Here is a 25,331-nt window from a genome sequence, read left to right as displayed (position 1 = left end):
TCACCCTCAGCGATCTCGGGGGGTGGGGAGGTTTGGGTGCCCCTCGTGCCGCTGTCGCCAGCTCCCCCGTCCCCTCCTTTTCCTCCCTTTCCAAGCGGGAGCTCCGAGGGCAGCTCGAGGGGAGGGACGGGCCGCTGGAAAGCTCAAAACCCACCCTCTCGCAAAAACGGGGCTCGAGCAGAGCTCGCAGCACCCAGACGCCGTCCCCGGCACCGCGGGGTCCCGCTCGCAGCCTCCGAAGGCGGCGCGACGGCCTCGAAGAGCCGCGGAAGGGAAAAAGCTGCCCGAGAAACCCCGCTCGCCGCGGTGCTCGAGGACCGCGATCGCGCTGGCAGGGCAGCTCCGTCCTCTGCACCCCAAATTCGGCGCCTGCGGGATGAGCCGTCTCCGTTCCCGAAGGGACCGGTGCAGCGCAGGGCCCTGCCCGCCCCGTTTTAAGCCTCGAAATGGTTTAAAAGCATCGCTATTGAATTTGCAAAACGGAGAGAAGCTGAGGTTGGCCTGCCCCCTGCTTTTAGAAAAAAATCAGCGCTTTCTAAGGCAGGGGCTCAGGGTTTCAACACACGAACCCCGGCTTGCCGGGGTGGGGAGGGGAAGGATCCGGCCCCGTTCACCCCTCTGCGCCCTCGTCCCGTCCGCCTTCGCCTTGACCCCGGCCCCGCGTGCGGCACGCTCGCCTCTGCGCCTGCCCGCGGCGCCCCGCGCTCTCTGCCACAGATCCCCGGCCCCCGCCGTTATTCCTGCTGCGGCAGCGGGGAGGGGGGACGCGGAGAAATGAAACGACCACCCCCCCGCCTGCTTTTAGGATGGACTTCAGGTGGGAAGCGAGCTGTGTGGGGGCCGAACAGCGCTTGGCCCCGCTCCCTCCCGGTTCAGCCCAACGCCCGGAGCTGCCGTCCCGCTTTCCGACCTATTTTCCGACCTATTTTCCGGCGTCGCCTCCACCTAAAGCTGTCCCTGCAGGAGCACAGACCCTTTGCAGGGCGTCCCCCAGGGCTTTGGGAGCAACGGCTCTTTCCTTCCACCTGGAAGGAGCCCGGGGAGCAGGACCCGCCGCAGGGCACCCGTCCCCACCACGAAGTCCCAGGGTGCAAGGACTGAGCCTGGTTTAACTCCGGGGCTAAACCAGCCCCAGCTGCCACTGCCGCCACCAGTTAGCGCCGACGGAGACTCCCCGGTGCTGGCCCATCTGCCGGGAAGCGGAGCAGCGCATCTGGCTGCTACCGAAGCAGGCTGGGACACGGAGCCGAGCCCAGCCCTGGTGGGAATAAAGCATCCGAGTCTCAGCAGCGTAACCTGTGGGTGCAAGAGCGGCCGGGCAGGGAAGAGGCAGTTGTAGGGACAGGCCAAGCAGGGGGACATCCCCTAAATCCTCTTTTCTCTGGGAATTCAGCAATCCCGGGAGCTGGAAGATCTAGGAAAAGCCGGTGCTTTTCCAGGGCAAGCCCGTCTCCAGTGCCGGGCTGGGAGCTGCTGCCAGGCATTTACCGCACGAGGCGCATAACCCAAGGGTGAGGCACGCCCGGCGATGGAAACATCTGGAAACGCTTCGCCGGGAGCGGCGCAGCCTGGAAAGGGGCTCTCCTTCCCGCGCCACGTCCAGCTGCTGACCCGCAAAAGCTCCTTTTCCCCGGCTCAGGCCCCGCCGCGCTCCCCGTCCCTGCGGTACCCGAACATCCCAGGGCTGATCCTGCTTCTCTCCTGCCGAGCGGGGCTGTGCCGGTCTCCCGAAGAGCCGGGGACGCCAAGCGATCCAGGCAAGGCCGCCGAGAAGGGCGGCGACGGACCAGCACGCGCCTCCAGCGGCGACTCCTGGGGTCTTCGCGCTGTCGGTGGGAGGAGCTGATGGCAGCCAGACCCCTCGTTAGGAAGCTAAACGAAGGAGCAATTAAATAGGTTAAAAAGAAATTTGGAAGCATAAACAACCAAACCCATCGTCCACCAAACCACCCGGCTTGGTTTCCGCTCCGCTCAGGTCTTCGCCCGCAGGAGAGGGCCTCCCCGGGGGCCTTCGGGGCCGAGCGGGACCGACGCCGCGCAGGACCAGAGGGACAAGAGCCGAAAAACAGAAATGAGGGGTGACGCGCTCCATTCACGCTCCCATACCGACTCGTACGACCCCTCTCGCCCAGCAGCGATCGCTGCCGAAGCCCCGAACGACTCAAAACCCCCTCCGAACCGAGGGCTACCGCGGCGGGATCCGCGGTAAGGACCAGGCAGAAGCGGGTAACGTCCAAGCGTGCCCGCAAACGGCCTTGCAAGGTGAAATCCCCGAATGTCACAGCAAAGAAATCGGCTGGAGCCCGCTTGACCCTCGCTGTGATCAAAACCCCACTTCTCTGGAAATAAAGCGGCTGCGTCGCAGGCTGCTACGCCTCGGCAAATGTCAGGATCAAGCACCGAATTTCCACCCCGTCCCATCTTCCCGAGCTCGGATAAAGGCGGGAAAGGTCAGCGCCAAGTCCACCGCCAGCCCCGGCAGCGTCGACAGGCACCGCTTTCTCCCTCCTGTATCCGAGGGCAGGCAGCACGGCGGACGGGCCGACGGGCTGCGCAGGGGGGACACAGCCATTTCAGCGCTTTAATTAGCGGGAACTTTAATCAAGCCTCGAACACAATCCGGGTTCCAGATGTGCTCTCCAGGTGGCCGACAGCGAGCGCTCAAAATGGCTTTAATTTATACCCAAAAACCTCGGAAACAGGTGGCGAGCCGGGAAGATTCGACTCGGAAACGGCGCTCACCCAGCTGCCTTCAGCCCTGCCCTGCTCCTCGTCCTCCGGGGACCGGAGCCGCTCGTGTCACCGCAATCAGCTGGCGTTTAACTCCCGGCACGGCCGAGCCGGGTGGTTACGGCGTCAGTCCGGGCAGGCGGTAACGTTCGGCCGCTATAAGATGATCCCAAAAAACCTTATAAGAAAACCGCGTTTGACTTTGGTGTGCGCTCAGAGCGGGGTGGGGAAGGAAAGGTGGGTAGAGAGCAGGGGGGGAAATAAAAAAGAGATCCTTTTGTAAATCGATGAAAAACCGAGCCCGGCGAGCCTGGAAAGCCCAGCTCAGGCAACGACAGAGGCAGCTGAGCAGCGAGCGCTCCGGCAGCATGGATGGGAGAGGCTGTGTTCAGGTCCGGGTGTTTGCAGCTGCTTTCCTGACTGCGGGAGCGTTGGCAGCGTCTGCCGCAGCCGCGGTGCAGGTAGCAGGGCGAGGAGCAGCCTGCCCGCCCTCCGTTTATCTTCTTTTCGGGGCTGGAACGTGCCCAGCGTGGAAAAAGGTGCTGCTGCATCAGGTAGAGTCCTCTCGGGGTCTGGTGTGCTGAGGGATTGGGGCGCCGGGAGCAAAAGGGACGCTGCGCAGCGAGGGGACGGCGTCGGCTGCCGCAGCAGCTCTGCGGACGCTGCTGGGAGGACGCTGCGGCTCCTCCAGCCCCGCAAAGCCAGGCCTGACCCCGCCAGCGGAGCAGCCATCGGCAAACGCCGGCACGGAGCAGGCTCTAATCCGAGCCAGACGCTCCCTATCTGACTTCACAGCTAATAAAATCCAGCGAGGTCGGGAGCAGAGAGCTCGACCCGCTGCAGCCGTGAGCTAGCGGCCAGGACCAGCATCCTGCGCCGGAGCCGACGGTGCCCCCGGACCGTGCCTTGTCCAGAGACGGCCCCTTCCCTCCGGTTTAATCCAGCTCCCTTTTCTGGGCGGGAAATGGGGATACCAGTAGTTGAGGGGACAGCCCCAAGGCTACGGACGGCAGCAGCGTTACGGTAATTCAACAGCAACGGGGAGCAGAACGGAGGAATTGAGACCATCGCGAGACAACACCCGCTTATATTAAGTTCAGCTCCCTCCAACAGATTAATCCTAAAACCCACTCTTGAGAGGTGAAGGAGTTGGTTTCAGGTGCCTCCTCCCATTCCCTAGAGCCCTCGGGCAGCTCTCCGGGCGCGTCTCCCCGTTTCCCGCCCCGACAGGAGCTGGAGGCACCAGGTACGAGGAACAGAAGCTCCCCGCGGCGACGAAAGCCTCTTCCAGTGACCTGTCCCCGCACGGCTGTTCCCGTATCGCCAACCCCAGCACATCCCCACAGGCTACATTCAAGTTTCATCCTCGTCAAATTTAACGACCTATTTATTGACGGTCTTTTTAAGCGACAGAAGTTAGGCTGCTGGTGTTACCAGACCAAAACCAGTTTAAATTTCCCTAGAATACCAGACAAGGATAACTCCGTCAAAGAGCATCTGTTACTGGTACTCACCGACCCGTCCCCGCAGCCCTCGTCTGCCATCTCCGGCAAGGTGGAGGCTTCAGGAGGATCCTCCTGAGGGAAGGCGGGGTCGGTCCACCCTCGCTCGCCGGCTGTCGCGGAGCAGGCGGCCCGGGAAGCTGAAGCAGGCAGCGGCGAGGCCGCCCAAGGCGCCCGAAATCACTTCTGCGGAAGGGAACGGAGGAAACGGCCGCGTTTCGAGAGGGAGAAACGGCCAGAAAGGACGCGCTCCCTCTGCCCGTCCTCGGCATCACTCGTCGATCGCTGGAAACAACCGCAGAGACACCGGACAGAACGGGAGGAACAGTAAGCACACAACTCCACCATCTTTCCTCCAAAAAAAAAAAAAAAAAAAAAAAAAAAAAAACCAGCTTACTCTTGCCCTTAAAAAAAGCCTCCTGCAGCACTTCCAACCCAAGAAACACGAGCGAGAAGCGGCAGCCTGACGCCCTGCACCCCCAGGAAGCTGCGTTCTGATGGACGTACTTAGAGAAGAGACCCAGAGCTTTCCAATGAGACAGGTATTTATTTAGTTCAAGCGCTAAGGATTTTTTTTTTTTTTCGTCGTCGTCGTTGTTGTTTCATATTATCAAACAGAGCTGAGGTACCAGTGACATTCCAACATGAAGAAAAGGAACCTTTTTCCCCTTATACAATTTCTTCAACTACTTGTATCAAGACAAAAAGTGAGTAATGGAATAGCTGCATAATGTACTGTACAACGATCAAGCCAGAGTGGGGAGGAGAAAAGAAACAGAGCAGAAACCTTCACTGTTTACAAAATCATCATTAAAAAAAAAGCCTGTTCCCGTGGTTCTACTGGCCATGTCGATGGAGCAAAATGAAATTAAAACCTAAAACCCGATAGACGGATGGTGCGAGGAATTATGGTGCAAAAAGAAAAAAAAAATAATAAGAAATTAAGACTGTATTGCTCCTGTGCTCGCTTTGAAGTGTCTTTTCTCTGGAAAACTGGGATTAGGACGGGATCGAGCCCTGTGGTGACGTTAAGCACTGACTATCAGCAAGGCCACGGGTCACAGGTGAGCAGACCGCGGCGGGGTAAGTGCCAAACAACTGGGGACCCCTCCTTGTTCCCGCAGCCGCCGGGCTGCGCCCAACGCCGAGCTCGCGGGCACGCTCCTCTCTACGCCTTTATTTTGGAGCGAGTTGTGACGGGCCCACAGCACAAACCTGCTCCCGGAGGCGCAGCCGCTCGCCGCAAGCAGCTTCTGTTAAAAGCAGCCGAGGTGCCGGTCCACCGTAACCCGCCCGTGACAAGCCAGCTCCTCGCAAATCCAGTGCTTAAAGCTCCTAACTGTGGGAAACGCAGGGGTTTGGTTCTATCGGAAGCAAAAATGTGCTTGTGGAAAACAGCCAAATGATGACCAACGTAAGTTGCCTGAAGAACCAAAGGGAAAAAACGAAAAAAAAACCAAACCAAACCAAACAAGCAGCAGGATGAACCATTTTTGCACAGTTAAGAACAGTACAATACAGGAAAAGTAGCCAGGTTTCCTTCCCCCCAAGAGTTTCTTTTAAATAAAGAATGATCCTTTGTCACATATCATCGATGTTTATTTCAAGACATGCCACGTCAAAAAAACTCGCCTTTAATATTGCATTATAAAAGCACTTTACATCTCATTCTGCCTTTAAGTTATTGTTGTGCAGAGCTGCTCTAAACCCAGGGCAGGGCACGAGCCTAGCATTCCTTTCAGGAATGACCAATTCCGAATCTTTTACGCCCGTTTCCTGGGGAAAGTGGTGGTGAGGACGATGCCCTTTCTCTCCCCCGGTTGGTTTAGATGGTAGAGGGGCAGAAGAGAACAAAGGAGGAGCCTGAATATTTGCTTGCAATTGTTCGTTTAAGTAGCAATCGCAACACAGACTCAAGAATTCCTTCCTGCACTGTAACTCGGCCGTATTCGCCCAGCAAACAATGTATTTACAATTGTGTTTATTAACTTACACAGCAACTTCACAATGACTAGTAAAGATTAAAAGGGTGCACTTCTAGTGTGTTCGATTCCGTGTTTCTCGGGTAGCTACATCTCGCAACATCAGCAAAGCTCGAAACGGATTCCTCAGCAAAACGAAACACAAAATTACTGAAGAGAGTAAAAAATTAAGCAAAGAAATAAATACCAAAGAAAAATGGTTAATTGTAAGCCTAGTTAAATAGAAAACTAAATTACTCGTTATTTAACCAAACTATACAGCTCTAGTGAACCAAACTAAACCAGCTTGGAAGACTGAACATAAAAAAATGCTAAAAAATAAAGGCATAAATCTGCATAATCGTAAGTTGGTTCCCATCCTATTAAACTCCCTTCCTTTCCATCTAAGACCTCTCAACTAGATTTCTGCGTGATCCAAGTAAACACCCCTTTCCCGGTCGACCTACGGCCACGCTATGGAAAAGCGGGAGCCATCCCCCGCTTCCGCCGCTCCCTCTCTCCCAGCCGGGAACTGGCCTGTGAACACAGCTTCTCCGCTGGGTAATCCAGCTGCTCTTTCCTCTTTCTCCCAAATTTAAAAGGTTTCAATCCGCTTCGGCAGGTTTTAGTGCCGGTCCTGAATTCACCTATTTCCCCTAAAACAAAAAAAGAAGAAGCAAAACGCTTTCTCCTCCAAACAGCTGAAACTTTACGTTCCCATCTCTCGGGCAGTAATAATTTACTTCATCGGTGTTCTACATAAAAGGAAAAAAAAAAAATGCTCTTAAAACTCATCTTGCACTCGAAACGTATTTCTCCTGTTTCCTGCAAGTGTTTTGCTAATGCACATCCACCCTTTCCTCCCCCCCGCATCCTCCCGAAGCCGCTCATCCCGTCCCCACAGACGCTCCGTACCCCTCAGTATGCTTTCTTGGAAATGTGTTCACGTTGCCTCTGCAAGAACTAAAAAATCCAGTAGCCTTTCGTGGTGTCGAAACCCCCCCCCGCTAAGGCTGCGTTTCCAAAAACGTTTGGGGGTTTGAAAACCAGTCAGACTATCTCTGCTCAAACGATTAAGAGCTTGGTTTTAGGGTTTGGGTTTTTTTATTATTGTAAGGATAAGCATTTAAACCTCGGCATACGCCACCTCCGCTTGCGTTTCTGACTGCTGTCTAGTCGTCTCCAGTTTGTTAGAGAAATCAAATGGGTAAGATTTGCAAGCATTCTTCTGCACGTACATCTCGTCTAAGTCCAATTCAAAACTTACTCAGTTTCCATCATTTCAAAGTGCGATATCATAACATATTAAAAAAGGAACAAATATTAAGAAATTGTACCTATTTTTTTTTTTTTAAAGTTATAACTAGAATACGCTGGAATATTTTGGCTTTTTTTTTTTTCTTATAAATAATGAAGACACTGACATTTTCTTTGTGTGTGTGTGTGTGTGCTTGTGAAGCTAATAGATCATCTCCACGAGACAGCCAGCGATGATGAACTGCAATACGTTATTACTGAAAGGGGAAGGTTCAAGCCAATATTCACACTGCAGTCAATGAAGAGTAAAGGGAGGGAAAGCAGTGATGTTCTGGAGAAAGGTAGAAGCCACGTGGTATTAGCAGGAACAGCCTCCTTCACTGACAGGCTGCTCTTGAGGCTTTTCCAGTTTTATGTCAATCACTGGAAGAAATCAGTTAAGGCAAACAGCGAGCCAACGCGGCCTCCCTACCAAGCAGAGGGAGGGCAGGGTTTTGACTGGCGTTTTCAGTTCGGTATTTCCCAGCGAAATACTTGAAAAGGCTTTTCAAAAGCTCTTGAAAAGACCAGTTTCGAACCAAAGTCAAGAGAGAGGTTTCTCAGCAGCCCCTCTCGCCCTGACACTGGCACGTTCTGAAGCACGCAGCAGAAAATGTCAGGCCCCGAACGCCTGGCTCTAACCAGAGTCTGCTTCTCCCCAGCGATCTCTTCTTGTTCCCAAGCGATTGCTATGGTAATTCAAGATCTATACGCCGAAGCGTCTAATCACCCTTCGCAGAGGGAACCAGTAACAGCTCCCAAAGCCCCGGTTTCAAATCAACGCTAGATTCAGTCTTCCAGCACTGTGAGCAGCACCTCCAGCCGCTGGGCACCCAGGAGGGGGTCAACCCGCTGCCTCAAGGACCGGCTAAGCCCTGGAGAGAGCAGGAGCCTGGAGGAACCCGCGGAAGACCGCTCCCTTCCTTCTCAAACGCTACACTTCCCAGCCAACTGGCAAGCACGTCCCACCCCGCTGCCCGCGCTCGGCTTTGGGGCCGGCAGGAGAGCCTGCGTGGGTTTAAGAAGGGGTGTGAATACAGCCGGCAGCGTCTGCCCTGCTAAGGGAACCCCCCCGGCGGCACGTCCTAGCGAGGCCGCTGCTCCTCACGCCGCGCGCATCGCCAGCCCCCGAGGGCTTACACCACCCACAGCTCGCAGACACGCCGCTCCGTACGCGCCGCCCTGAACTCTCCCGTCAATCCTTCCTCTCGTTAAACCGCTCGGCTCGCCCCTCCGCCAGCCGACAAACCCCCTGCCATCTCCCCGAACTCACCCCTCGCAACGACAGCCAACATCCACCGAGAACGTAAGGAGGGCTCGCTGCTCCGAGTCCCTTCGCGGCACTGCAATTCCCAGCTGGTGCAGTTACAACGCTGCCTTTCACAGGAGGTTTGAACACTAATCCCCCCCCCCCAAAAAAAACCCGACTCACGGCAGTTCGGCACAAGTCTCAAGCGTTTTTCTTGTCAGTTAGAGAGGCAAATAGGGCACACAGCTGGTACTTCCCGCTTATTTCTTTAGGGGGCTGAAGTTGCTTTTTACAGAGGTTCGGAGAAAATAAAAAGGGAAACAAAAGACCAATAATTCATCTCAAATATTTGGTCCGTTTGTTTCGCCGATCTAAACCCCAATATACATTTCAGAGTCAGAGATGCTCGAAATGAGCCTTGCCAGCTTCATCGCTGAGCACGAGCAGTTCAAGATCCTTGAACCCTCAATGTTGGGCAAAAAAGCCTATGGAAAATCCCCCACCACGAATCCCGGCGCAGCTGTCCGGGAGACAATCGTATTTAATTTCTGCTATCTGCAGTCTGCAGGAAGTCAAATTCCAAGTGTCCTTATTGCACTCCCGGTTAGAGACGGGTGATCAAACTCCCTGATAGGGAAACAGCAGGCCCATCAGCCACTGCCTCTGCATTCTACCACCGTCCTCTCATTAATAAAGATTGGTGCTCATTAACCTTTTGCTGACCTGCATAATGAAATACTTTTGATCGATCAAGTCCGTAAGCTTGTGCCTTAGCAGTTGCAATCCACAGCTTCCCAAATCCTCCTTTCCCCTATGCAGTAAGATGCTCTACAGATGTAGTTTCAGCACCAGGCTTGTCCTCTCCCACAGCTCCTGCCGCATCCTTCCTCCAAAGCACCATTTCTCCTCCGTTTACCGGCTGCCAGCTACGCGATCCCTGCTGCAAAGAAAACTGACAACCCTGAAAAAGTTCCTCTTCTCAAAAAAGCTCACCCACTTCTAGCATCTCACCAACTCTTTCCATCAGGATGCAATGCAACCCCTCGTCGCTCCCACCTGGAAGTACCCACCGCGATTTCCCCTGCTCGTTCACCTCCCATCCAGCGCTTTCGCTGCAGGAGGAGAGGCAGGCAGCCCTCTCTCCGCCTTCCGCCTTACCTTTCCTCTCTAATCCAAGCGAGCAGAAGCAGGTAGTCAGGTGAGATTGTAAGAAGTGGCTCGCTTATCGCAGAACTTCTTTCACCTCCAGAGCTATGCTAGGCAACCACAACCACTCCTACGTTTTTTTAGAATCACACAATCGCTAAGGTTGGAAAGGACCTCTGAGATCATCGAGTCCAACCGTTAACCTAACTGCCAGGCCCACCTCTAAACCCTGTCCCTAAGCACCACGTCCACACGTGTTTTGAACGCTTCCAGGGACTGTGATTGCACCCCTGCCCTGGGCAGCCTGGGCCAGGGCCTGACAGCCCTTTGGGGGAAGAAGTTTTTCCCCATACCCAACCCAACCCTGCCCTGGCGCAGCTTGAGGCCGTTCCCTCTCGTCCCAGCGCTTGTTCCTGGGGAGCAGAGACCGACCCCCCCGGCTCCAGCCTCCTTTCAGGCCGTGGCAGAGAGCGAGGAGGGCTCCCCTCAGCCTCCTCTTCTCCAGGCTGAGCCCCCCCAGCTCCCCCAGCCGCCCCTCCCCAGCCTTGTGCTCCAGCCCCTGCCCCAGCCTCGCTGCCCTGCTCTGGCCACGCTCCAGCCCCTCCATGGCCGCCTTGGGGTGCGGGGCCCAGCGCTGAGCACAGCATTCGAGGGGCGGCCTCACCAGTGCCCAGCGCAGGGGGACCATCCCTGCCCTGCTCCTGCTGGCCACACCGGTCCTGACACAAGCCAGGGTGCCACTGGCCCTCTTGGCCACCTGGGCACACTGCTGGCTCATGCTTTTCTCACAAGCCACCCACAAAAGCACCTACGTGGGCTTAGCTGCCCTCCCCAAACACCCGCCTGGCCAGGTAAGAAATTCAGACTTAGCCACACTGCTTGTTATGCAGAAAGCGTTATCCCTTTTCCATCCCTCAGGCCGTCTCCTGTCCCTTGCCCCAGGCCGATGCCTTCAGCTGAGTCTTCTCCTCCCTCGCACCACACAGATGCCTGCCCAGAGCCGCCTGGGGCCAAGCACTGCAACAGCCTGCCCTGGGAGGTTACGGGAGCTCCGTCCTTGGAGATGTCTGAAGTTTCCCTGAACAGAACCCTGAGAAACTGGCCTGATTCTGGAGTTAGCCCTGCTTTGAGCAGAAAGCTTGGAGAAGAGACCTACAGAGGTCCCTTCCAACCCAGCTTATTCTAGGATTCTGCAAGTCAGACCTGAGCATCTGCTCTGCAAAAGCCACCGAGATTTTTTTTCAGGCCTCTTTGCAGCTCTTTTCTCCCACTTTGTAGCCTCCCCCTCCCTCCCCACATCCACCCTGCTCAAACACCCAGCAAAGAAACGTTCTGGACCTGTTTGCACCCTTCTGCACCTTCCCGTTGTCCTCCCTTCAGCTTCCATTCGGTCGTCCTCACTTTTATACTACCTCATAGCCCTAAGCGTCCCTACTTCCCCTGCTTTACAGTAGAGGCCTCCACCCTTAACACCCCTAGTCCCAGCTTTCTAGTCCCACCAAGCCTTCTTCCTCAGTACTTCAAGCTCGAAGGTTGCCCCTATTCCCCCTCTCAGGCCTCTTTTTGGGATGACTGGGGGCTGCAGGAGAGAGATGGCTCCCTCCTTCTTCACCCTTGTTATTCAGGGTCTGCATTTTCCTCGTCCACGGTAACGCCTGGCAGCGCTTTGCCACCACTGAATTGCAGCACAGACGCATAAAGGATACTGTCTTCTCTACTTTTGTCTTGTGTGCTTTCCATTCCAGGCAAGGCAGCTGCCACGCGTCGGAAAAGCTGCAAAAAACACACAGGGAACAGATCAAAACAATCGTACTTTAAAGAGTGCGCACCCCGGTTGATACAGTTCAAACAATGATTCAATACATCCTTCAGTACTATTTACACTGCTTACACCAAAAAGCCTGACACCAAATATAACCTTTATTCTTAGGAAATGGCAAACCACAGTTTTGTTATTGAAGATCAAATGTTACTGGCTACAAGCAGCAAACCTTCTACCACCTTCTCTGCAAACACGGTCTGTTTGGAATCCAGCGTTTCCACCTCGCGCCTGTCCCAGCCCACGGACCCCAACAACTTCCCCGCGTCAGGTGGGAACTCGACCTTCACACCTCCACGGAGCGTTAGTTACGCAGGGGCACGGGCACGCCGGTGGAGTCCAACACAACAGCCAAAGTCTGTCTCCAACGTTGGCCAGGCTGGCACGTACAGAAGAGCGTCAGAAAAGGGGGTGTACGTAATGACATCCCCTAAGCGCCTTCTTCCAGGCTGCATGTACCTGTGGCTCGGGCTCCCTATGGCCCCAGACAAAGGCTCTTTCTTTCAGGCATTTGCCCAACCCTTCTCTAAGCACCCTCAACTTTTGGTATCCGCTCCATCGTTACCCTATGTCCAGCCCACACACAGGGTACAAAACACAGAACAGGAACGTGTGTCGAGTGCACTTGCAATCCCAAAGCAGTTCTTCTACCTCTCACTTAGACGCTGTCTCCAGTTTCCCAGCAAGGTCTTAGCTTCAAACTCTCTTTGCGGTTTTATTCAAGTGGAAGGAGGCCGAGAGGTAAGACCGACCGGGCCCAATTCCCTCTCCCACATTTCCTACCTTTGCCCCCAAGGCGCAGATTTGCGGTTCCCACCACGTGGCACTTCCCCAGCCCTCTGGGCGAGGAGCCTCCAGATTTGCCCACTATTAACGCAGGAAAATTCACCTGAATTTCCTGAGCCCGCAACAAGTCTTCTCCTGCTGAGGAACAGCACAGTGAAGGACTGTCCTTCACCTGAGCCTGATTTCTCCGAGAAGCTGCCGTGTACAATTGGTAGGAACCACACAAGGGTCAGCAGTAGCGTTCTCTTTTTTGGGTGCCTTGGCGAGTGTGCATGCAGGAGGAGGGGAGGACAGGACAAATCTGACGGACGGATCAACAGCCTTTGCTGTTCATCAGCGTTATCAAATGATTACCTAATTGTTTCTTGCCTTTGGAGAACAGCCCTAGCAGAGTTCTGGTCCCATGCTGATGCGCTCAGCACACCCCCAGATACGAAAGCATCTGACACACCGTTCATGTTTTTACATTATAACTGCATTAACGTTTTTACACCATTACAGACATTCTTACTGCTGTGTATCTCTTGCCTGCACATTATCAAGCATCCAGGACACCAGATGTTTCCAAGGCTCAGCACCTCCGTCCATCTGTCTGTTAAAATCACCCCGCTGCATGCCCGACAGCAGCTCGCGAGTCCCAAAACGCCTGGTGCAAGTCTGACGTCAGCCGTAACGCGTTAAATCGACGTTATTGCACATTATTCTCAGTCCTCTCCTCAAATGACACAAAGCTAAACCACTTATTCCCAGTGACCCACTTCCCACAGAGAACTGAAGCAAGCCACTGGCAGTCTGCTTATATTATGAATGTAGGTACCTGAACAGCTCTGCAGATCGATGCCCAAGCGCTTTTGCAAATTTGGCCCCAAACGTCCAAACGATGCTGGGCAGACGTTAAGACAACCCTGTCAGCTGGACAAATACAGCCCAAGGTAATCAGGAACAAGCCCCCAGGTTTGTCGGGGTGGCCGTGACCGCTGCAGGGCAGGAGCACAAGCACACTACGCTCCTTGGTGTCCGACCTTTGCTGTCACCACTGTCTGTTACTGACTGAAGAGACTGAGACGTGAGGAGAGGACAAAACTGACAGGTAGAAGGCAGCAAAGCTCCTTTCCTTCGCCATTCCCATCATCTCCCTCACATACCCACTCTAGAAACCGCCTCCAGCATCCTCAGCCCTTTTTCACCAACACCACTGTGTGGCCATACACTGAGATCTGGACGATGAGACGAGGATATGGGCCTGGGAAGACAGTGCTTGATGTGTTTCACTGATTTTACCTACCAATTTCAAAGCAAAAAAGCTTACTATCCCCATCTACGTTTCTATTAACCTCTGCCATTAACCTGAGCCTCCCAGCCTCACTGAAATGAACTTTTCAGGCAAATTCTCCTATGTGAAGAATGGAGTAACAAAGATCATGTCAAAATTCCAGATCCTGAACTGTACTAGCCACCGACACTGAACAGAGGGGCAGGAATGCACGACCACCCAAAAGTATAAAGGCAGGAGAGCCTTCCTGGTCAGAATTAAGATAATTTTGACACAGGGAGAAGCTAGACATCAATCTAATTGTAATCCTTGTACAAAAAAACGTCCTACCAATTGAGCTCACTGCTTCTTGTTACTGTATCTGCCTGCCTCATCTCACCACCACTCTTCACTCTTAATTCTGCTTGAAAAAGCAATGTGACTATCATTTTCCAAGCATTTTTAAACGAGTCAGACATGAGCACTTTGGCTTATAAGAATGCAATGGGGGAGAAGAAAGAAGCTGCAGCCTTTCAGAGCAATCTCCCATCACATCCTCGTGGTCAGCATTATTTTTCCTTGCCATTCCAATCAGATAAGAGGACAGCACTGCCAACCTTCTTAGCTTTATGACTTCTCAAAGGGCTTTTCATTCACTCAGTATAGCACTAGACTATTCATTATAAGCTTTTTGCATCCTTGAGACCATCAAGGAAGTAATTGAGATTCGATCTCATCTTCCTCTGGAAGCCTTAAAAGTTTTAGTACCATATTTGAATCCACAAGCACTTTGCAGTCTCGATGCTTTCTTTGCCTTTAACAGTCTTCAATAAACTTCCCGACTCGATCACATTTGGGTAGAGAAGGTTCTGACTCTCCCTCTTTACTGGACTTTGTCCCTAAAATTACTACTTCTCTCAAAACGTTCAATAGTCAGTGAGCTTTCACAGGCTGATTGACAGATCTCAACTTCAATTTTAGGATGGAAAACAGCTTTGTGACTTCGGGGCAAAAAAGAAAAAGGCTTACTGGACAGCCACCAGACTGCATTGCAAAATATTCAAATACCATCTACGGTTGCGCTTTCCGAAGCGTACCGGTACATTGCCAACGCATAAATAGATGACATGGTAAACTCTGCTCCTCTCTGGCACGTTGCTTTGTTGCTACTTCTGTCCCTATCAGCTCTGCAGGGGGAGATGTGTTAGACCCCTCGCCCCTCGAACACACACGTTCCTGCTGATAGGCAAGTGATACATCAGAGGTAAAGAACGGAGCAAACGAGCTCACCTACCCTTCCACTACACTGCTTTTTTGGCTCATATTCTTCAGAAGAATAATTTTGACCTGGTTCTTGATGCAGAAGGTTTGGGGGTGGGGATGGAAACCCCTCTCCCATCAGTTTTAAGGATGGATATGCAACAGAGGTTGGCGCAATCCTACCAGATCGTGCCTGAACTAGGACGCTCGCTTGACGTCTTTGATAAGAGAGAAGGAAATGCATCATTTCATACAGCTCTTTGCTGATGTCATGAGATCCTAGGTGGAAACAGCATTTAAAAAAAAATAATTGTTTTAAACTGTGGCATTGCTATTTATTTCCCCCTTGTACAATACATCGAAAGTGAGGGATGCAGTTTATAGAGGGGAGGGGTGGGGAGTCTTAAAAAAAAAACCTCAGCTGATGGGAACCAGCTGGAATTACTGCATTTAAACCAAGCCGCTGACAGAAAGGCAAAGTGTTTAAAATACAGTAATCCTTTCTTTACATTAAGACCAGGAATAAAATGATGCCTTTAGCGGTATTTCTGCCCTAAATTATTTGACTAAAAAAAGGCATTTGGCAACTAAGAAAACCAACTTACTTTCTTATTAACCTTCTGCTTATCAGCCACAGCATATGTGAACAAATCCAATTAGGGAAACTTCACGACGGTTAGAAAGCAGCCTTCTACGCAGGGACCGCACTGCTTCGCAGCGCCTTCAGGACCCGCGCCAGCAGTCTCATCTCACCAAAAAAAGTCGCAGGCAGTTGCACACGTATATATGCATATGGAATATAGGGTGTGTACACACACATATATGTATATATATTTGTGCATATGTGTGTGTGTATAAAAATACATGTATCGGTGAGCATTCAGGACTTTTTTTGCCAAGGCAGGAGTTAAATGCAGCCGTCTGGGAGACTGAGAGCCACACAAAGTCTCTTTCAGCATTCAATCCTGCAATCTCCTTCCTGATTAAACTCTGAAAAAAAAAAAACAAACCCAAAACCTCATCTCTCGCCATTAATTTCAACTCATTTGCCAAACTGGGCCTTTCCTACTACTCCAGCCAATAAATCCCCAACAGATCAGCGTCATAAACGACTGTTTTGTGACCTAAGACAGTTTTCACTGTAACACTCCTGCAGCAATATGGAAAGGACAGGAGGATCACTGTCCAGATGGAAAAGCCAGGCAAGAAACTGTTCCCCAATGCAAAGCAAACAAAAATGTTTCCCTAATTCTCATTCTCCGAGGAGAGCAGTGCAACTCAAAGAGTAATTCTTGCCCATCAGATAGACAAAAATCAAGACGGGAGAAAGAGCCAAGCTGCTAGCTGCAGCCAGCTCTGTGAAAACAGGGTTACTCAAGGGGCCACGGTCCTTTAGCTACTGCCGTGAGAAAGCTTTTCTGCCAAATACCATATTCAGCCCGTGGCTCTTTGAGAGCAAACGTGGAGCATGCCAGGTACCGCTGGAAGGAGGTCTTCAGGGCTCTCCCTCCCCTCTCCGTCTACAAGACAGCAAAATGAACCCTGACATATTCTGGGCATGAAACCCACAGACTAACAATAAGATTCCCTGAAATACAGACTGCCGAGATAGAGCGTGAATCTCAAAGTCTTTTAAAGCTTATTCAGGGCTGACAAATAAAATGAATCAGAGACTACGATTCTCTGCATCAACTGAAGCAAGTTATCTACTTCTCTCCTCAATCTTAAGGCTCCCCTGGCAATCAGTCTTTGCTGAAACTTGCAGGATCCAAAAGCCAATTTTTTTCCCCTCTATTGCATCAATTTAACCCCAGAACGATACTATCACCGTTTTTACTCCATAATATCATCCACTTATTTTTCCTTCAACACCCCCTCCCCAAAGCCAGAAGGAACAGTAAGCGTATAGGGCCCTGGTGACTGGAAAGAGCTCCACCTTAACAGGTCCAACAGTACACAGCGGCTGTACGTTACAATCTAGTTTGACAGCGTGCAACTAGAAGAGATAAGGCCTGCCCCAGCAGCTCATCAGATCAGTCCTTGGGGAAAAGAAATGCCAGAGAAGTCAGAAAATGAAAGCCTGCCGTGTCCAGGTTTCAGCCAGCACGTACACAGGCTGCAAATCCTCTTACTTCTCGGCAGTGACCACCTGGAGATCCACCTCTGAGCCTCTACACGAAGCCACAGGTTACCCACTTCCACCTCGGTCCCCACAACTGCGTTAGCTGAGGTGTCGTCTTCTGAGCTGTCCCCTTTCATGCCCCAGGAGAATGGCAAAAAAAGCCTGCCAGCATTATGTTCCCCTCTATTTCTGTGTTGGTGGAAGATGCTGGCATTGAAATACGTGCTGTTTGAAGTACGGTCACGCTTCTGGAGTCACACTATAAAGCCAGGCACTCTGGATTTGTAGGATAGCTACAGCGAGCACAGAGCTGAAGACAGTGCCCTTTCCTCTTATCAGTCCTGCCTTCCAGCAGAAAAGGATGAACGAGAAGCTAAAAGTAGCACACAAGGTCAAAAGTACCCTGGCTTCCCACTGACGGCGAGCAAACAAGCGACACGGCCGAGGAAGTGAAAAAGTCTTAGCCATTACTGCCCCCAAGCAGGACAAGAAATTAAGCTTCTTCCGCATCCTGAATGGGGCAAACACTGCTTCTGAAACCTTGGGGACAGCACCCCTTGGAGAACCCCAGTGCTTGGGCCCATACAAACAGCGCTAAGATTCACCACCTGTGAGAAGACATCGTTCTTCAGCGTCTGACCAAGACTGGAATGAGGTTAGCGTACTGGCTAGCGCCCCACGGCATCGCCCGAGCTGCCTGAACGGCTGCCTCTGCTCCGGGGAACCCTGCCTGGCAGTCGGGCCTGGTTGCAAGTCACGTCTCCAGGACCTGCCTGCACACAAGTGACACTGGCATTCGCATCTCTGACCTGAAAAGAGAGGATGGGAAGCTAGGGTGGGCCGTACAGGAGGCATCAGTAAAAACAAGGCTCGCTCTGGAACTGGTAACATCAAGATGTCTACATCTGACGCCGCACACAACCCAAAACCTTAATGTGAAAGGGATGGAAATGCAAAGAAGCCAACAACGGAGGACTGAGGGGTCAACTTCATCCCAAGTCTCCTTCTGCATCAACTTGTGCCGCTCCCTACCTTTAACCCAGGGCACAGGATTTAGATCCAGGAGACAGATTTTGTGCTGGGAAGAGAGGACAGGGGAAACAACAGCGTTTTGTCAGCTTTTCTGAACTGCCCAAGGATGCCAAGTGAAGCGCTGACAGCCTGAGAAGTTTTAATACTGGGAAGCGACAGTTTTGCATCCAAGAAAAATTAAAAAAAAACAAACATACAAAACAAAACAGTTCATATTCCCTTATCTACAAATTTCAGTCACAAGCCGTATCAAAGCTGCATGGTAATTGCTAAATCTGAAGCTATACCCTAGTGGACCAGTGACTCACCACTAGTCTATGATTCACTTTTACATTAATATTTAATATCTGGCACTAGGTGATCTTAATTTTTATATAAATGTGTTTCATTATATGCAGTCAAAATATGGACTTTGTATCTAAAATAATTTGACACTTGAATTAAAAAATCCTGTATGAAAATTAACTCGGACAGTAATTGTTCTGCAGAATCAGACTACATTATGGATAGAAGTTATCAGTTACGGGAAGGTCAAATTTGCATTCAGCTTATTAAAGAAACATTTTATACAGGTTCTGGGAAGGGTATCCTTTCTGCACTTGTACCCATATGCTTTCCCATTTCATTGGGGAAGAATTCATTGGCAAGTTAGTAAAATAAATTCATACCATTCAACAGAGAAGCTGCAAAGAAAACGGAGAACTAGATAACTAGTGGTATTGGAAGTCTCATCCTTTGAGAATTATTTCAACAATTATTTATTAAACTAATAAAAACTGAGAGTTTCAAATATTCTGCAGTACAGAATAGCTTTGAAGTTCCTGAAAATCCCAATCCACGCTTGCAACACGAGGATCAAAACTCAGAAGAAAAAGCCGGTTTTAGTTCTTTTTGAATAACCACTCGTGGTTTTTGTTTTGATATTTTACACAGAGAATGACGTCACTTAAAATCTGTCCTCTTGTCCAGTTCTGACAAGACTTCACACTACATGAAGTACCCCCTCGGATTATGATGCAGTGATATAGAACAGCCCCAAGTTTTTTAGATATTACTTTTTATTGCTGTTAGTGAAGAACAAAAATTATGTCTCGGGATACCAAACCTTCCATTTAATACAGAGGGAACTAGCCCCCAGGTTCCCGCCGCAGCTTTTTTTTTTGCTGGAGCTGAATTACTAAACCTATTTTCTCACAGAAGTAGTCTTACAGCATGTAACCTGGCAATTAAAATCAGAGGCGTAATTTGTCTAGACCTCCGTTATACAACGAAGAATTTTCTCTAGAGAGTGTGCAAGTGAGGCTGCAGCTACAGAAATGGCTTTATGCTCTGACGATCTCATTAGTACGATCCCTGAACGGCTTCAGCATAAAATACAAAAAGGCAAAGTTTCTTCCTTCATAGTGTATTAAACGGAGCTACCATCCTGCATGACGAAGGCTGTGGTAGCTTTACAAAGCACGTGTTTTATTAAACGACGGTATCTTACGCCAAAACGGACTGCAGGCATACCATCCAAGAGCTTCCTACTTACATCTCAAATCATCAGGGCTCCAGCCGGCCCCAAAAGTCACAAGCTACCTTACAGGCTTGGATGTGGACTTCTGGAAACGCATCAGCTGCACAGCAACTCCCTCAAGGAAAGAGGGAGTACAGAGCATCATCATCATCATCATCATTCCTCTCAGCGAGGCGACTGCTCTCAAGTGCACACGCCCCAGTCTAAGTAAACATTAAGGATTCCAGCACAGAATCCAAGCCTTAATTACAAGCCAGGCTCTGTGTTGTGGCAGGATAATTGGTGGACCCTGGAACTGAACACTTTTATGCTTGCTAATGCACTGAAAAGCAGTGCTAAGTTAACACGTCTAATTATTCCATTATATAGGGAATAATTTAGCTACTAATATACAAAGTCAAGGGACATTTTAATAACAGACCCTTTAGTCCTGTCTATAACGTACAAAGTAATTTATAACCCTGTTTTAGCAACTCCTGGTACAATTCTCCATACAAACTATATATATAAAAATATACACGCGATGTACGTGCGTGCACGCCTTTGCTCTATGGAGACACCCAAGAATGAATGTCTTCTGCATCTTCCGCATCTTGCGCTACCGCTTCTCCTCCTCCCATAAGGCCAGCTGCCAAACACTTCAGCAGTCGTGACTCCCTGTGAGAAATTGCTAGATCAATGAAAAAGCAGCATCCCGTTATGCACTGAGTCAGTAGGGACGCACCGCTCGAGCTCTCTCTTCACCAGTAAGCATATTTGCTTACATAACTAATAAGCTCAAACAAAATTTCTTTCGTGTAAACACCAGATCAGTTCTGCAGCGCACTGCTTTCACCAGTTCGCTGTTTGCCAAGTGATTTATCTTCATTAACACGAGTGCTAAAACTTCATCTAGCAGGTCAGAATTTAAAGAGCTGCAGCTCATCTCGCAACATAAAACCCAATTTCATTGCAGTTGCATCAGCTCAAAAGACATTTCACTGCTTTCCCTGCTTCAAAAGCAACTCATCAACTACCAGAAATAAATAGCTTGGGCTGTCCAAGACCATTTGCTCATGCTTTCAGTGCCTTCCAACAGAGTGGGAACACCAGTTTACGCCGTCTCACTGTACAGTGGAAGCATTTTAAGCCATCACATTCCTCCTTGACTGGTCTGCCCACATTCTTTCACTGAATCGATATCAGAAACAGTCCTCAGACCTGTGTTTCCCCAACTTTTTGCCTCATGCCTTAATCCCTTCAATCTAAACACCAAATCTGGATTTATCAAGAATCCAGGAAGGTATGATTCCGTACCCACAAAGCTTCTTCAGTAATTCCCCTTTTCTAAGGGGAAAGAAGTTCCAAGTCATTTGGGAAGGAAGGGAAGGAAAGAAAGAGAGAAGGGGGTAGAAAAGGGTGTAAGAGGGCAGAGGAAATGGAATGAGGACTCCACAAAACACAACTTCCACCTTCCCTCTTCACCTGCCCTTTCTCTCACACAATATTCATCTTTGCTTCTGTCTCACTCCTAGCTTTTCTAGAGTTTTCCACTCTGTCATTTGGGAAGGAAAAAAAAAGAAAACTACTATTACAGAATCATTTAGGTTGGAAAAGACCTTTAAGATTTGCTGCAAGGTCAGGGATCCTTCTGAACCTCAGCCAACAATTCAACTCTGAGATGTTGCTTGCTGCGTATGGACTACAAACGTCCCTCTGACACCCTTTGCAAAGGCTTCCCAGCGTCCAGCGAAGTCCCGTTTCCACAACAGGGCACTAACCCAGGTAGTCCCAGGGTTGATTGCAGGGTTGATTACCACGTTACTCACCTGTTTTACATTGTATCCTGCTTTTGCACTAGTTTCGATGAACATTACATTCAGCTCTTTGGCTTTTCTTTCTCCTTCCTCAATGGACACTTGTCTGGGGAAGATAACACAGAATTAGGAAGGAAATAAAAAAAACCGAACCCCAAACACTTTGAAAATTAAGATTTTCCTCTTCAACCCAAGGAGGTGACTGCTTCATGACAGTTCTGAAAGCATGTAACGTTTTTTCCCCTGCATACAGACGCCACATACTGAGCACAGCTGCAGACAAGTATCACCATCTCATCGTATCAGATGGACTTTGACAGCACAGCCGGCTCCCAAAGTAGGACTCAGCTTTCCAGTGGAACAGCTCAGCGGGCCAGCTAGACTCCCCCACATCCCTGTCTGGGAAGCTATGCATTTATGGCCGAACAATTAGCAATCAATAGATTTTCATATCCAATAACAATTGTCAACTTGCAGTACCAAACTATTTTAACAAAGGACCAAGCGTAACCACCTCGTATCAAATGGATTTTGTCCTGTTTTCCCCTGGCTGGGTGTCCCACCCATTACGCAGTCTCCTACAGCAAAAACTGGGGGAAACTTTGGTTCAAGAGCTGCCAAACAGAAATCATGAGGTATATGAGGGGCATATGTGTGCATAAACAGCTCTGAACAGGACATTATAAATCTGAAGTAAGGGCCACAAGCGAAGCTATTCTGAGGAAACGGGGATTTCAATCAAATCCAGAAAACTTCCATCTCATGCTTTTTTTTTTACCTTTGTGACTTGGTACTCATTTGGGTTAAGAATACCATAAACCCAGAATAAGCAGAGCACACAACGCAGCGAAAGCTGAAGATGCACAACTTGTAATAAAAATATTTACGTTTGCCAACTTAGGAAAACCCCTGAAGAGTTTTAAAAGGAAGGATTACTTGCACCTATCATTTATATCTGAGCACATCTATTAAGCATGAATATTTGTAACGACTTTAGCTTATTCATTCACTGATGGAGGCTGTAGTTAACGCTCCGTTCTCTCCTGACATCCAAACAAGCTGGTGACAGTTTCTCAATTCATTCACAGCGTTGTGCTGGAAACTTGTGCTTAACCAAATGAAAGAGGTTTTAAAATGGAGATTTCTCTAGTCGCAGCCATCTCCAGCATAAAACAAGCTTGAGCATTTTGGGAAAGAAAAAACAAAAAAAAAAAATACAAGTGTTCTTTTTAAAATAGGTGTCTAGGAGAAAACAGCAGCAGATTTAAGAAAAACGTTTGAAAGATGAGTTATTCCTCCATACCTCTTATCTGCTAGATCTGTTTTATTTCCCACCAGCATAATGATGACATCACTGCCCCGTTCCGTTCTGACATCATCAATCCATTTTGTTGTTTGCTGGAACGAGTTTACATCTAACAGAGAACAGTGGAGAGGATTATCACTGCAGGTATTCTTCACAGATCACCAGTAAATACATCTGCAAGTCTCAAATCAAAGCTTCATCTTCGCTGGCATTGGCATAATAGGGTGATGAAGAATCAGCAAGTGAAACCCTAAGTCTCCCACACTGAAGTATATGAAAACTCTGGCATTAACTTAGAACGGCCTAGTACTTCATGACAGGCGAACTCAAAGCCAGGGAGTGAACTGAGTTGATCTATAATTTGGTTTTGACAGCGTCTAAAATGAGAAGCCTTATCACTGTGTTTTAGACCAGTGCTTTTTTTTTTTTTAGTTCAAGATAAAATATTTTATACAGAGAACGGGGATTAAGGTGATATTGCATTCTACACTGCTCACGACTTGTGCATCTACAGCAAGAGGCTCCTACAGTTTCATCGCTTCTCAAAAGTACTTAATACCCGCTACGCATTTTGTACAGCTTCATCACTTTTTACTTGCTAGGTTGGGGATTTTCTCTAGGAAATATCAGGGTTATAGAAGATACTAGCAACTCCTGTACCATCGTTGAACACCGAGTTCAAAATAGTTTCCAACTCATTTGCGTAGAACCAGAAATACGAATTTAGCCTAGCCACAGACACTTTTTCTTAATGATACATCCTTAAAAGCTGCGAGATACAAATTTTAGGAAGCTATCCCAATCTAACGAGACAGTACGTTGTTTGAAAAGTTGCATCCCATAAGGAAAAACGAGTTGTAGAGAAGCTGCCGTGGAGCTCAGCACTTGCCAGTTAGCTACACAAAGAGCATCTGAGCTGCCAAAGTAGTCTGCAGTACTTAAAAAAGGGGGAGGCTCTGCAGCAGTTCTTGACAAGTATTGATTTTTTTTAATGGCTTCTACTGCATAGTAATATATCGTATGCTAGACAGTCAAGACTTGATCACTTGCCAGTGTCTTAATTCTTCTCTTTACTACTTGGTAATATTGAATTTGCTAGGTCAGTAAAAAAATTTCGAAGTTCACAGTTAACCTGTAATTTTAGCTCAAACGAAGTGCTATTTTTAACAATTAAAGCTTTTACAGGTAAAGCCCGTATTCCTGCTGTAATCTTCTAGTATTTATAAATCAAAGGATGAGCACTTTTGCATTTGTGTAGAATTAGGCCATTGCTCTCAGGCAATTCTGGTTTAGAACTGAAAGTGTCTGAAGGTTTAGTTCTCCTAAAACAAAATTTCTGTTTTTTGGAAATACAGAAAGCTAGTAAGTTAGGGGTCTCTGGACTGAGGGGAGGGACAGAAGAAGAAGGGTTGAAAAAGCACTAATATTTTAGTTGACAAAAATGTACATACCTTAGTAAGAAATGAAAGAGCAATTGTTAAAGGATAAGGGCTCAGTGGTAAGTTTTACATATTGCAAAATGGGAAAGTGACTGATTCAAATGAAAATGTGATGTTAATGCATTTTCCCCCCCAGCCCATGCCCAGATTTTTTTGGGGGGGAGGGCAAATGGAGTGAAGCAAGCTACAGCTATCAGTGCAAAGTCTCTAATTTAAGAATTCAGATATCTATGAACATGATTCAGGTGTTTGAGACCAAAAGTCATAGGTGATATTACGATCAAAAAAGCAGATGAAAGAGGGTAAAGTGCAACAAGACCAGCCAGGACTCGAGGCTTCAGGAGAATGCAATAGGAAAGGGTTACAAAATGATGTCGTTTGTAAGACAGTTTATACATTACAACAGCAGCGATCGAGTGGCTAGCTTAAAACTGGACTACAATAAAAGAAAACATTTTCTTTTTCATGCCAGAATGAAGAACAAGCAGATGACTGTGATAGGACATGCAAAGCTAGGCTAAAGGATGAAAGGGGCAGAGTATTAGAAATGCAGAATTCCCCCCACTCACTTGTGATATCATAAACAACAACTGCAACAGTGGAGTCACGAATGTAGCTAGGAATCAAGCTCCTGAACCGTTCTTGACCTGCTGTGTCCCATAATTGCAACCGTACCTAACAAAATCAGTCAAACAAGCAAGAAAAATAAGAAAAAGGTCAAACCCAGTGCAATATACCTACTTGTGATATCGTAAACTACTACAGCAGCAGCAGAGTCACGGATGTAACTGGGAATGAGGCTACGGAAACGTTCCTGACCCGCAGTATCCCACAGCTGCAACCTGATCTGTGGGTGGGAGAAAATTAAAAAAGCCAAACTGCCACTAAAAATAAAAGAGTAAATAAATTTTACTTTTTGAAAAAAGCTAAATAAAAATTATAAACTCATGCAGGAGATGACTGGGGACTGGGAGCAGCAGCATACTGTCTCCTTTACAGCAATCTCTCCCAAGCGTCAGTAGTAGCCAAACTGGTATATGGGCACCTATCTGGGTTTTGCCTTTTAAAAAAATGCTTCCCTTCCAAAAGGGGAGAAATAGAATTGCTCAGGTTTCA

At 49.1% G+C, this 25,331-nt stretch overlaps 1 protein-coding gene across 7 annotated transcripts in view; it reads right to left on the bottom strand.

The window, feature by feature from the left end:
• Window positions 1-7,675: 7,675 nt before the first annotated feature.
• RAB6A (RAB6A, member RAS oncogene family) overlaps window positions 7,676-25,331 on the bottom strand; it is a gene marked incomplete at its 3' end in the record, with an annotated part of 61,769 nt that continues 44,113 nt past the window's right edge. For 4 of the 7 annotated variants that reach the window (XM_082337920.1, XM_082337922.1, XM_082337923.1 and 1 more), the window contains exons 4-8: window positions 24,957-25,062; window positions 22,774-22,885; window positions 21,483-21,576; window positions 11,591-11,657; window positions 7,676-7,873 (exon numbers count right to left, since the gene is read on the bottom strand). In XM_082337920.1, coding sequence (XP_082194046.1) covers window positions 7,809-7,873; window positions 11,591-11,657; window positions 21,483-21,576; window positions 22,774-22,885; window positions 24,957-25,062 — 444 coding nt within the window. Of the gene's footprint in view, window positions 7,874-11,501; window positions 11,658-21,482; window positions 21,577-22,773; window positions 22,886-24,784; window positions 24,891-24,948; window positions 25,063-25,331 lie in introns of those variants that run through there. The other 3 variants (XM_082337925.1, XM_082337921.1, XM_082337919.1) reach the window with 3 other exon arrangements.

Source organism: Platalea leucorodia (genome assembly GCF_965183815.1).
Source record: "Platalea leucorodia genome assembly, chromosome: 2".
In the NCBI taxonomy this organism is placed as follows: Eukaryota; Metazoa; Chordata; class Aves; order Pelecaniformes; family Threskiornithidae; genus Platalea; species Platalea leucorodia.
The sequence above is the reverse complement of the archived record's forward strand: the minus strand, read 5'-3'. Positions and strand labels throughout refer to the sequence as shown.